The sequence below is a fragment of the Triturus cristatus genome, chromosome 2_2, assembly GCF_964204655.1.
Source record: "Triturus cristatus chromosome 2_2, aTriCri1.1, whole genome shotgun sequence".
Taxonomy (NCBI): domain Eukaryota; kingdom Metazoa; phylum Chordata; class Amphibia; order Caudata; family Salamandridae; genus Triturus; species Triturus cristatus.
Window position 1 is genome coordinate 174533157 of NC_140582.1, and position 13105 is coordinate 174546261.

At 41.5% G+C, this 13105-nt stretch overlaps 1 protein-coding gene across 3 annotated transcripts in view; it reads left to right on the forward strand.

Moving 5' to 3' along the window:
- The window catches only part of SMARCAD1 (SNF2 related chromatin remodeling ATPase with DExD box 1), a 683175-nt gene that overhangs the window by 278185 nt on the left and 391885 nt on the right, over positions 1–13105 (forward strand). For all 3 annotated transcript variants that reach the window (XM_085641145.1, XM_085641146.1, XM_085641147.1), the window contains one exon: positions 10014–10098. In XM_085641145.1, coding sequence (XP_085497271.1) covers positions 10014–10098 — 85 coding nt within the window. The remainder of the gene's footprint in view (positions 1–10013; positions 10099–13105) is intronic.

Below are 13105 nucleotides of genomic sequence, written 5' to 3' on the forward strand. Positions count from 1 at the left end.
CAGTCACCCCACAGTTCTGTGTCGTAGGGAGACAAATGTATTGATTGAGCTTAAATCACTCATTACCACCTATGTTTAAGGGCATTCTGCCTCATCAACTACATGGACTATAACCCCATAGGGCTTATCCATGTTTGTGTGTGCATAATGGCAGAATGTTATGATGTGACTAATAGAATAGAATAGATTCATATATAGAGGAACCTATGCAAATTGCGCACAGCCATATTTATAATCATTATTATTTGTGATTGCTTTTGCATCAAGTTAGTATGAGACTTTATTATGGTAAGTGGTTACCATGCTATCCTGCTCAGCAAAAGGTTGTTCCACCACCTGTCCCAGGAACTGGTAACAAAGCGGTGGCATTGAAAAGCAGATTACGTTGCACATGAAGTCTGTAGCGGTTTTCCATGACGTACTTGCTAGGCATATCCATGCACAAAATTATATAACTGTTTTTTCCGGCGAGATTGCAGGGAGTTGTGTCCCTCTCAAGAATATTTCATGCTGATAAGCTAGTGGTAAAGTCATATGGGCTGTATTAAGGCATGCAAGGAAAATTTTGCATAGCTCCACAAATGTAGGCTATGATCTTCATTAATAAACTTTGTTTTTTAAATACATTATTACCCTATTTAACTTGCCTTTATATTTGTAATATAATCAGGCCTGTTCTAATCTATGATTTCTGCATTAGGTTAGGTTATAATAAACTCTAGTTTTTACAATTGTCAGATGTGTACGTACTAATTTTCGAGGTCCCAAACAGGGTGTGCCCCTTCTATTTCTAGTGAGTCCTCTGGCAGGTCTTTGTTATCCAAACACCTCTCTTCCAGATGTTTGTAGCACAAAGACACTGATTTGAGATAACCTATAACCCTCTGCAAATGTCTGGCTATATCTATTACATCGGAGTGTAGAGTTACCTAACTGGTGTTGCCCCTATATGTAAGAGTATGCTATAGCTTGGCCTCAGCGGAAACTAGAAAGAAGCTTTGTAAAGCAGAGCATACCAGGTAAAATCATTTATATTTAGTTGCAACGCGCGACTGCTGAACTTTTATCGCCTGGGCTGACACCTTATTACCCGGTGAGATCCCGCTGCCGTGAGGGGAACGGCATTCTGGCGAGAAGGCTCTCCGCTCCCGCCGTGAGGGAAACCGCTCCTGGGGCGAAGGGACTCCATCCCCCATAATTCCCTGCGTGGCGCCATCCAACAGCGTCATCAGAGGGCGCCGGAGGCCCTCTTAAGCAGCACTGACACAACGCAGCGCGGGACGCGCGCGGGCGTGCCCGTCTGTGCCCGTCAAAGCCTGTATAAGCCTGGGCTGGGCCACCCTCAGATGGGTAATTGTGATAAAGGGGGTTTGAAAGCCAAAATACTCCTTCCATTATCTCCTATTTAACCTCCGCTGTGGGTGCTTTGAACAAAGAAATTGCTAACGCCGAAAAAGAACTAGGTTTGGACACAAGTGCTGGTCCCAGGGATGGGTCAGCTGTCCCGGAATCGGCTCCTGTTCCATTGGAACCTGTGGTAGTGATTAATGCTCCAGAACTGTTGACTGATGTTCCAGCGCCCACCTTGGGTAACTTGGGCGACCAGTCTAGCCCACAGAGCCGCAATTGCCCCCCCGTGTGAAAGGGGCCCTATGGCTGGGCCGTCTGATGCAAAACATACTCAAAGGAAAAAACCTGTAAAGCGTTGTAAAGGCTTTAAGGCTAAATCAAGGATGGATGTTAAAATCGCCCATGAGCACAACATAAAACAAGGTAGTTTGCAAAACCCTATATTTTTCTAAAAAGGAGTTCAAATTGATCAGATGTTGATACCTGTAATCAATTTCCCCAGAATTATAAAAATTCACCAGAAGTATCTTAGGATGAGTGGTAGAACAGATTTCAATAGCCAAGCAATTAATTGAATCTGTGGGAATCCTATTTATAGTTCCCTGTATGTTCAAAGATAACTGCTCATATGCCCATCGCCTTTTAAACGATGCTCTAAAAATAAAACCCCGATATAGAGTCTTGATCGCTCATCTGCGTAAACAGTATAAGATGGCAATCTATAAGCGGAAATCTGAGATCAAGGCAGAGGCGTGGCATGCATTGCTATCAGTAGATGTAATTAGGGACAGTTCAAACTTTTGGGGAATTATTAACACCCCTTTTTTTTCCGGTTCAGAAAATGAGACTCATATTACTGAGGCCCAATGGCTGTCTCATTTTGAGGCAATATACGCCTCACCTGAGAACCTGGACTTGCTTCCTGGCTTATCACTTACTCAACCTCAAGCTCCACTTGTGTTCTGTGAAGACGAAGTGGCGAAAGCTATAAGAGAAACTATTAGTGATAAGGCTCCTGGCCCTGATTCTGTTCCAGCTGATCTATTTAAAAGTGATCCCAAATTTTGGGTGAAGATCCTGGCTAACGTTTTTAATGTCTCTGGCTCCCCAGGGTTCCCTGCATTCTGGTCCTGTTCAACTATTATTCCAATTTTTAAGAAGGGACAGAGAGGGGACCTGCGGTGCTACAGACCCATATCCTTGATCGATTCTTCTGTGAAGATTTTAGGGAAAGTAATTTTAACGAAAATCTCAGACTGGGCCACTGAGATGAATATTATTTCTGATTTACAATATGGGTTTAGAAAACACAGAAGTACCATTGACCAGTGCCTTAATTTGTCATTATTAATCCGCAAATACACCGTGGCTAAGGAAGGCTGTATAAGGATGGCATTTATGGACTTATCCTCAGCTTTTGACCTGGTTAACAGGTCAAAGCTGTGGACCATCTTGCTGGAAAAAGGTCTTGATCCTCCCTTAGTGTATTTTCTGGCCGATCTTCATCAAGATCTTTCTGCCTCGGTCAGAATTTCGCAGGATGGTAAATGCACAAGTTCCTTTAGATCTGCTCGTGGTGTTCGGCAAGGGTGTATCTTGGCACCTGTTCTTTTTACCCTATATTTTAACGATTTAGACAGATCGCTTTTAACAGCGACTCTGGATATTCCGCGTGTAGGAAACTGTTCTATCCCGGTTCTCCTATACGCGGATGACGCAGTCCTTATAGCTCGCACAGCGGTTGCTCTACAGCGGCTTTTAGATGCTTTTGGGGCTTATATGCAGTCGCTGGACCTAGTTGTGAATAACAGCAAGTCCCATATCTTGTCAATCGGTAGTAAAACAAGAAAACCCCATTCTTTTTATTGTAATGGTCAAGAGGTGACCTCGGTCTCCTCCTTTACCTATTTAGGGGTAGTCTTTGATGAGAAGTTTTCCTGGATCCCGCAGCAGAAAATTAAAAAGAATTCCATTACACGTTCTGCTATAGGTTTAATGGGGTTTGCTAAACGCTTGGGGGCAAGACCAATTAAGAGCATATTGAAAATATACAGTGCAAAGTGTGTCGCGATTGCGACCTACGGCTCCTCTATATGGGGCTTCAAGGAACAACCAGGCATCCAAATAGACGAAAACAAATTTCTACGTAGTCTTTTATCAGTCCCACAATCAACGCCAGTCTTCTCCATACACCAGGAACTTGGGATTGGTTACATCTCAGACACTCTGAGCCTAGCTCCATTGCTCTGCTGGCTCAGTGTGGCTAAATCCTGAACTGACTCTGAACCATAAGATCCTAAGCGACTGTGTACAACTGGACAATTCCAATAAAATCAAGTGGTTGACCTATGTTAAAAGCAGGCTAACTAAATTGGGGCAGCCTGAGTTATTTGAGGCCCCTGCAAAGATACGGAAAGAGGATGTTCTCTGGGTAAAACATAACTTTAAGAACTTGCTGTCAGCAGAACGGGAGGAATTAGAGTTGCAGAAACCTCTTGTAAGGGCTCATTTTTTAACGAAAACAAATATTTGTATTGAACCCTATTTGATAATAGTTAATGTTCCGTACCATCGCTGGCTTTTAACTAGGCTTCGCTTTAACTTAGTTCAATTTTTATTAGGTGATTTTCAGGAGTGGTGTAATCTAGAGCATTCAACCCCCTGTAAGTGTGACAATTTCTCTACCCAGAATACCGTTCATTTTATGATGTTTTGCCCCTTTTATTCCATTATGCGGAATAAGTATTTAATTCCAATTCTGAAAGGGAAGGGTTTTCTGCAGGTTAAACCAGCACTACTTTACCTCCAGTTATTAAGCTCACCATGGGATATTTTCAACATTGCCAGCTTCTTGGTCGCAGCTATGCGATCCAAAAAGGAGAGAAACAGACTCCCGATATCTGATTGCTTAGATTTGTAAATGATATAATGTAAATATAGCTGTGCGCTTTTGTAAGTTTAATTGAAGGACCATTTTTAGAATTATAATAATGTATTGAGTATTTAGCTGTTCTCCCCAAACTTCTGAGCAAGGCCTATTGCACATAGCACTTTTTTTGATGTAATTCTGCTTGAAGGGTTACCTTCGGCACACCCTATGATTGCATCAATTGATATGTTTGCACTTTATCCTGTTTGCGTCTTTTTGCACTATGCATTAAGCACTTTATGTATCATGGGAAAGGCAATGTTAAATCTTGTTTCCTAAACCTATTTGTATTTTGCACTTTTTATATATGCCCAGAAATGCACTAACCATACAAGCTGAAATATAGGAAAAGTCTTGGTAGTTTTTTTCCCCAATACTGTTTGTATGTTTTTATTCTGAAATTCTATTTTTAATTTATTTAGTAATTCATCATGAGTTGGTAGACGATATCCTGTACCTCTAATTTTTAATTGTAATATGATTGATCGAATTGTTCACTTTTATGACATTAAGTTGTCAAATAAAGTATTTGATTGATTGATTGATTGATAGTTGCAAATTGGCATCGAAGAGTTGCTGGTGATACCTGGCAGATCAGGAGTAATTGCGAAATGTGGGTTGACCTGCCCTTTATCTTTAAGCAAGGGCCAAGCGCAGCTTTGAATTCAATTTTAAGTTATGCTGCATTCACTTCATATGTAACCTCATACCTTTTAATCGTACACTTTGTGTTGGGAACTGTGACCCAAGGGATCCTATTAACTAGTGCCGGGAGATGTTTTTACGGTCTAACTAGGACAAAGTGTTACCTGTCTGTGGCCTACACTCTGGCCTCATTTCCTGCCACTATATATCGCTGATCCTCATGATACCTCCGGGTCTAGCCAGCGTTCTATAAAACTCTGCAAATAAAAAGAAATATATTCCCTGCACATTAAGGACTGGTCATTCCTGCAGCTGTGCACGGCCTGAAAGGAAATGCAGGGAATTGGCATGTGCAAGGCCGGGGCATTTTCGGATGGATCACAAACAGATTTATGGGGCACCAAAAAGAATTACTTAATCTCAAAGATAATTAATCTTTCTTCTTACGTTTTATTTTGTTTTTGACATTTTATTTTAGATTTTCAGAAAGTATACAGCAAATAGTCTACATTACTGTGGCTTTTGTAACTAATTGTCTGCACGTGCAGAGTGCCTATTAAAGGACAGAAATATTATGACAGTGCGCAAGTATTGATATTTTGTTGTGTCAGACCATTGCAGAGCACCTATTCCATGCTATTCCTCTAAAGAGCTCACAGCATGTATACATCACTATGAGGGTTCACAGGGGTGTGGAATTTAATAAAATATCTACTTGTCCATGGGACACGTTGCTTCATAAATCTACTTGTACAGTAAAAGAATCCACTTGTCCCGTTGGTGCCACGTAGTGCATTGACAAATTATGGCACAATCTCATTACATAAAAGCTCTGTTATTAGCCTTTCTGGTTATGCCAGGGATCATACTATAGTAGGCTTTTAATTCTAGAAATTTCCTTATTTTGCCACCTTTCTGTAGATCCACATACTGGGGATGGAGGTAGCGGTAACCAATAGTTCCATGGTTGGAATATCCTTTTGAGTCCATTCAAACCTACTAAAGTGCAAGTTTTAGGGGTTTTCGCCAACTCTTCTTTTATCTTTTCCCATACTGAGAAAGGTTGGAAACTTACCCCTGATAATGGCAGAAGTTAAACTTCTTCCAAAGTTGGAAAAAATGGTTGCAGGGAAAGTGAACTTGTAAAAGCGCAACAGATTTTCGCATGAGCAAATCTATACTTGAAAGTTTTGCTGGTACTAAACAACAGTTAACAAATATTTTCTAGGAGTACGATTTTGTGGCCTACTTCTGTAAAGTCTTGTGAATTCATGAAAGCCTTAAATCTACACTAATGCAAGAACATATACGATGGAGGCAATTTTGTGACTTTCTTTAAGAATTGGGCCCCTAATTAGGTCTGGAGTTAACAAAGACCTTTTGTTTTTATTAAAATTCAATCTCTATCCATCCATCGACTGGCTTCTGCTGTTTCACAAGGAGCCTATCTGCCCACAAAGTAGTTTTGTTCAGTGCCAAGAACTACTGTGGCAGCGTGTGCTTTTTGTGTCCCAAAAATATTAATTTTTTTGCCAATGTTTGTTATAATGTTGAGGGCCTGGCAGCTCCCACAAAGTTTTACAAAAACCATATCAAACTAGACACGCATTGACAAAACCAAAAGGCTGACCACCAATATCAGGCCTATTGGGGTTGCCAGTGCTTGTTTATTTTCATGTTTCCCATCAGCTTGTTGAAACTGGTTGCACTGATTGTCCATGGTGAATATGTTTTTGAAATACTAGCCTGCATCAACACATTTTACTAAATGATGCTCAAAGAAATGTTACCTACAATTTCACAGTAGTTGAGAAAAACGTTCTTTTCTTTCCTAGTTGCATTTTTGATGAACATTTTATTTTGAACGTAAAGAATCCTCAATCTTGCTTTCAAGCTTCTGCAGATATTTGCATCTAATTAGTGAACATTCTGGGAGCATTATATGTAGCCATATATTGTTAAACTTTGGAAACGCTTGTACATATTTTTACACTGGAACCATTGTCAGTGGTGCTGTCCAAGCTTACTGCATTTCCTTTGAGAGCTCACCCTAAAAAGAAAGGCTTTGTATTAATGGGCCATAAATACAACTTCGAACAGCATTAACAGATGGACACAAATATTACCTCAGCTGCAGACAATGCCCTTCCCTGATTCATAATGTAGTATTGTAAACTAGCAGGGTTTGTGCTGCAGGGGGTTGGGCTTACTTGTCCCAAGGACAAAATAAACATGAAAACTTGTTGTCCTTTACGCCAAACAATATGTCCTGGGAGTCGGGCCTCAGGGATTCCACACCCCTGGTTTAATTTTCCACAAACACTTCTGACATTCCGCTTAACACTCCATATACAAGTTAGGGGAAAACTCGTATTGTATAGTAAACCCTTTAGTTTGAGACAGAATCGCCTTCTGAGACACCCCGTAGATTTGGGCCATCCCGCCGCCTGGCACACTCTCAGCTTGTTCGTCTGTGCTATGCTCTAATAAGTAGGTTTGGTAAGGCCCCCATCTGTCTCTCGGATGGCTGCACACTGGTAGAAGTTCCCAGTAGTTGTCAGATTACATACTGCAAAATGCCATATCACCTATGCCATTCCCTGATTGTGGGCAGTGGGCCGCGTGCCTATCACATCGCCACCCTGTGCCTTGAAAGCACACAGCCTGTCGCCACTATCCGGCGAACCTCGATACCTGCATCTTTATTATACTCTAGAAGGGCTCCCTCTCCAGTGATTCTGATGCAATGGAATCTAGTTCTTGAAACACTGCCTGCCAAAAATGTTGAATGCCATGGCACTGCCACGCTAAATGCAGGAATCCAGCCTCCCTTTCCGCACAGTGCATACAGCTAGCTTTATCCTGTAACCCCTAACGTTTGTCAGACAGGTGTATAGTACACTCTATTGATATATTTAAAATGGATGTCTGTCTACTATTTAGTGACAGTCTTTATGATGGTACAACAGTAGGGCCATTGTTGGTCTTTGATAGTGATCCCCAGCTCACTTTGCCATTCCAGCCTCGTCAGTGTCTGTCTTACTGGTCACAACCTGATCCCACCTGCTCTGGCGCCCTCATCGAAGAAATCACCCTTGGTGGTAATACCTAATTCCTATAGCGCTTCCACAGCTCCTCTTTCTTGCCCTAATTGGAACCAACGGCATCGGGGCCGTGGTATATAGGGTGAGGATAGCTGTGATCCTTCTTTTCACACCAAGAGATTCTGCCAAGAGCTGATGGTGGCGTTGAGAGAGTCAAAGGCACGGTGTCTCTGCTCCGGTCTCCCGAAGAGCACCTGGAGGAGTGTCAGAGGGGCTGCTGCGTCCATTTTTAACCATAGATGCGAGAGATTGTGTGGGCCATGTATCCAGTAATGCGCAAACATGCATTGGGCCGCCATATAGTATACATCTGATAGTCACTTCTAGTTGTAGATTCCTTACCTTAGAATTTCCTCTAGGTGTCGGTCTGGATCCTGAGATTTTTCATTAGCACTACGCCTATTCGTCTGTAGGTGGCTTTGGTCGGCTCAGCATCCGCCGCCTGCGTCGTGCGCACTGGAATGACATAGCGTTACCTACATAGACGCAGCCTGGGCGCGCTGACATCAGTTCTTTTTTTTCGCGCCAGCCTAAGTGCTGATCAGGAGAGCACAACCCCTTGGCTGTTTTTTGGCACACCTTTTTTCGATTTTTGTCGAGGTTTTTTCAGAGTCTTGGACTCCTTGTGCGTCGAGATGTCCCAAAGTAGAATGGATTCAAGCCCTGTGGATCCTGTCAGTTGATGTAGGTAAGTGGATTTCTGTTGTAGAAACCTACACACACTTTTTGCCAGATTTCTGATGCTCTTTGACTTGATGTGCTCTGGGTCCCTACCAATCAGGTTCAGAGGGCCTGGGTTCTTTCCCAAAACTGTACCTTTGTACCCACAATTGGCACATCTCTGCCCACATATAAGCCCCTTGTAAAAGGTACCATGGGCACCAAGGGCACTGTGACCAGAGAAGGCCTCAAAGGGCGGCAGCACCTATTGTGCCAACCTTAGAGGCCCTGTACCTTAACACCCACACATTGCCATTGCAGGCTGTGTGATTTGGTGCAGAGAAAAGTGAAGTCAACCTAGCAAACATCCCTGCGTGCCATGCCTACAACCCACTGCCTGAGGCTTAGGTAAGTCACCCCTCTAGCAGGGTGCACTAGCCCTCCGGTGAGGGTACAGTGGCCTTGAGCCCTGTACCCGTACAGTCTGTCTATTTTAATAAGAGTAGTAAAGCCATAAAGAGTATATGGTCTAGGAATTGGTCATTACGAACTCCACCACTCCATAATGGTTATACTAAAACCTTGGAAGTTTGGTAGTAAACTTCTCCGCACATTAAACCCACACTATTGCCAGTGTGGGAGAACTTTCATCTGTCCATGCTAAGGTACAGGGTCATCCGCAAACACTCAGATCTTCTGCTATAACCACTTTGCTTTTGTAGAAGGGGAGGGGGTTAGGCTACTCTGACTTATATAATGACAGCTCCTTTTATAGTTTATGGACTCCTTACTATTCTGACTGTATTTGTGTTAGGCATTTTCTTGCTGATTGTGGCACCTGTACTGCGTGATAGAGCACGACAGTTAAAATAAACATTTTAAACTTTTTTTGTGGACTAGTACGAGTGTGTGAACGATAGGGTGTGTCCTGAAACCACGATTCCTAAGTGGGTTGGGAGTGTTGTGTTATGGGGTGTCTAATCACTTGTTCCTCTGTGAGTAAGCAGTAGTAGGGCAAGTGAGACACTATAGCTATCCGGTCCCGGGCTCATTGGTACTCGGGTGGTAGAATGACTCCGTCCCTGCCTATAAAGGTTCTATGATTCCAAGCATAGTTCTGTGACTCTGCAGAATCCCTGCAACAGAACACTCACACGTGCGCACACACACACACTTTCGCTTCCAAGAGACGCATGTTGAAAAAAGGTATTAGTGATTGTTGTTACTCAGCCTTTAATACTCTAGAAAACTGTAAAATCTGAATATTTGAGGCCTCTACATACTACATATATGATTTGGTAAAACAGAGTTTCATCTTTTATTAGGAACTGAGAGAAGTTCTACAGGAACATGACTGGTCTTTCCCTGAAGCTCTTGAGGCTCTGAAGTTGTTTGCAGAAGATGAAGAAGGTAATACTTATTTCTCCATGCTACATTAATCATATTTATATGGACTTGTATTTTTGCCCGGAAAGCAACAAACAACTTGAGAACTAAAGTGATAAGAAAATTATAGATCCTTACTTTCTTGTTTCTCAGTTAAATTATAGCTGGAGATTTATTTTGAATATGCTGATTCATATTCACCTGAAATAAAGGTTAAATAATTCAAAAGAAGCTTTAAAGATATCAAGTTTGAGGGTTGGGAGGGCAGTAATAGAATTCGTAGTATAATTTGATTTCTCAACTTCTTCAATAATTATGTACCTACAAAATTTTATTTTACTGCTAAACCATTTGTAATTCTACAATGTTGGCGCACTCTTAATAAAACAAAATATATTTGGTCGTCCAGCCTTTCCGGTATAGATAGTTCACCGTTTCTGAATCCCATTTATTACATAACTACCAAGTTTCTGAGGGGCATCCGTGACTAGGTGCTTCTGTCTATGCTTTTTGTGGTTTTATTGAACTTGATGTCCTGTTTTTACAAAGGGAAAGACCAGACAAGTCCCAGATTGGAAAGAAAACAAGCATTGGCATAGCCAATAGGTCTCGTTTTTGGGACCTTATAAGTGTTTAGCCATGCAACAGTTGCATAACTAAATACTTATAAGGTCCCAAAAGCAAGACCTATTGGCTATGCAAAGCGACCGTGAAAGTGAAAGTGATCGCGATCAAACATCAAAGCGGCCGTGCGGCCGCGAAAGTGAGAGTAATTGCGGTGCGGCGCGCGCCCGCGCACATGCACTGTAGCTCTAGGCTGGCCTGGTAGCACTTTTTGGAGCCCTCTCAATAAGTCTCGCCAGACCAGCGCATGCGCTGGGTCAGGCGAGACCTAAAACCAAGTGGAGTGTCTAGTGACATATGACCTGGAACCATTGTTAACAAGCAGCTTTGTAAACAAATCACTACCCCCTCTTATCTATCGAGGAGGTGCTAAGACTTCTTATTGCAGTGATTTACAATATGTTCAAAAATGTTGTTGATTAACAAAGACAAGTCATAGAGCACTAACAGTCCTCTGTTCCTTGAAAACGAATGGCTAATTCCTTTAGGGCAATATCCTGCAATGCAGCATATAGATGACAGCTCAAGTTTGTCTTTTTAGTTCAATTCTCAGAAAAATAGCTGCATGTTATTTCACCCAGTTTGTTTTCCATGCAACAAGATGCTTTTTATAAATATTTATTTGCACGAAAATTGAATTAGGACATACATAAATTAAGCACATGAGACACCTGTTTCGGAGACTTGCGTCTTATTAGAACAGCAATTCAAATCAGATATTGTTATGAGTATGTAACCTTTTAACAAATGTTTAGTCTTATTGATGAGTTTGCTTTTTAATACCATGTTTAATTGTTTTAATGTCCACAAATGTCTACTATGCTTAAAGGTATCTATGTTTTATGTTCATATATGAGATGTTTTTACATTATTTGTATGGCAAAACAGCTGTAATAATGATTTTTGACTAATGAATCTATGCAGCCCTGAGTAAGATCTTAGTTAAAATTAGGAGGCTCAGTGGGAAGGTCGAAACGAGTTGCCGTACTTTAAGACATGGTCAGGTGCCATACGTCCATACAAAAAGGAAAAGAAGGCGAAGGGATGGTCTGGGAGAACATTAACATTTCCTAGACCGACAAAAAGTAAAAGCACTTAGTGAACCCCGACCGCTGGGGGCCACATGCTACCCATGGAACCAACAATTTGAGGGGAAGCAATATATCTACAATGAAATGGATTGTGTAAAACGTTTGTTTTTATTGGACACTTGATCTATGTTGGGCACTTATCTATGTGGATACATACACCAAGTCAATTTTCATGTTTTTTGATAGCAATGTTGAATTGACTGTATGTCTCAACTGACATAGTGGTTGTGTTTTATAAACGTTGATTATGTAAATTGTTTATCTTACACTGTATGGAAAATGTATTCACTGTCTTGATATAAAAATTAGGAGATCCACAAAAAAGGTATTTTTGTTACAGAACTTTTTATTGTTTGACTGTCTATTGTATACGTGCCAGTACTCTATAAGAGATAAGTCTATCTAGAACATCAACACCACAAACAATGGCAAGTGAGGAGTAGCAGGGTAAACAAAACAAGGAAACCTGAGGCCTTCAGCGGTCAGTGAGACACGGAATATTTACGTGTCTTTATAATTGTAACAGACATTAATCTATGGTGTAGAGGGTATAGTTTTGAATAATAAATTAGATTGATCCCGTTCCACCCCCCACTTACCTCAACTGGATCACTCATCATAACAATAGACACACTTAAAACCTTTCAGAGCTTTGTGAGAGGAGATGTTAGGATTCCAGTACGGGAAGGTGAAAAGGCACCACCTGAGAGTATACAAGCATGTTATGCATCGACGAATGTGGGTTTACACGTGTATGGCTTTGTCAGTGGTGCAAGATTACTGAAAATGAGGATCCACTTAGATTTGCACAACATGGTACATTTAATGTAAGTGTCATTGAGCGTTTGAGAGATGAACTACACGGGATGAAATCACCACCTAAACCCACACAGTATGAAGCATTAAACCTTTGAGAGAAAACGGCACATGTAAAGGAGCGAGAGAGCAAGAAATACCAGAATAGAGGTAAACGAGCTTTGCAAAATTGCGCAGATGCTCTATGGGAGGAAGGACAGCATAGGTTGAGAAAATGTATAATCTAGGGTGCTGGAATGTACCCAGCTGTTACCACAGAGAAGACTTTAAAGAATAAGAGTCAAGGAAACGATGAGGGAGCTGCAAAGAAATCTCACTCAGATAGTGATTCGAAGCATAACATTTTAAACGCATGACTGGCTGCACGTCCACCACTATATGTGGCCCCTACTACAAATAATGAGTGATTTGACTTCTTTTGCTACACTGGCTACAGCCCCTGTGGATCTAAATGTTATTACATTTGAAAGACCACTGCACGTGACAACTTGTTGTACATA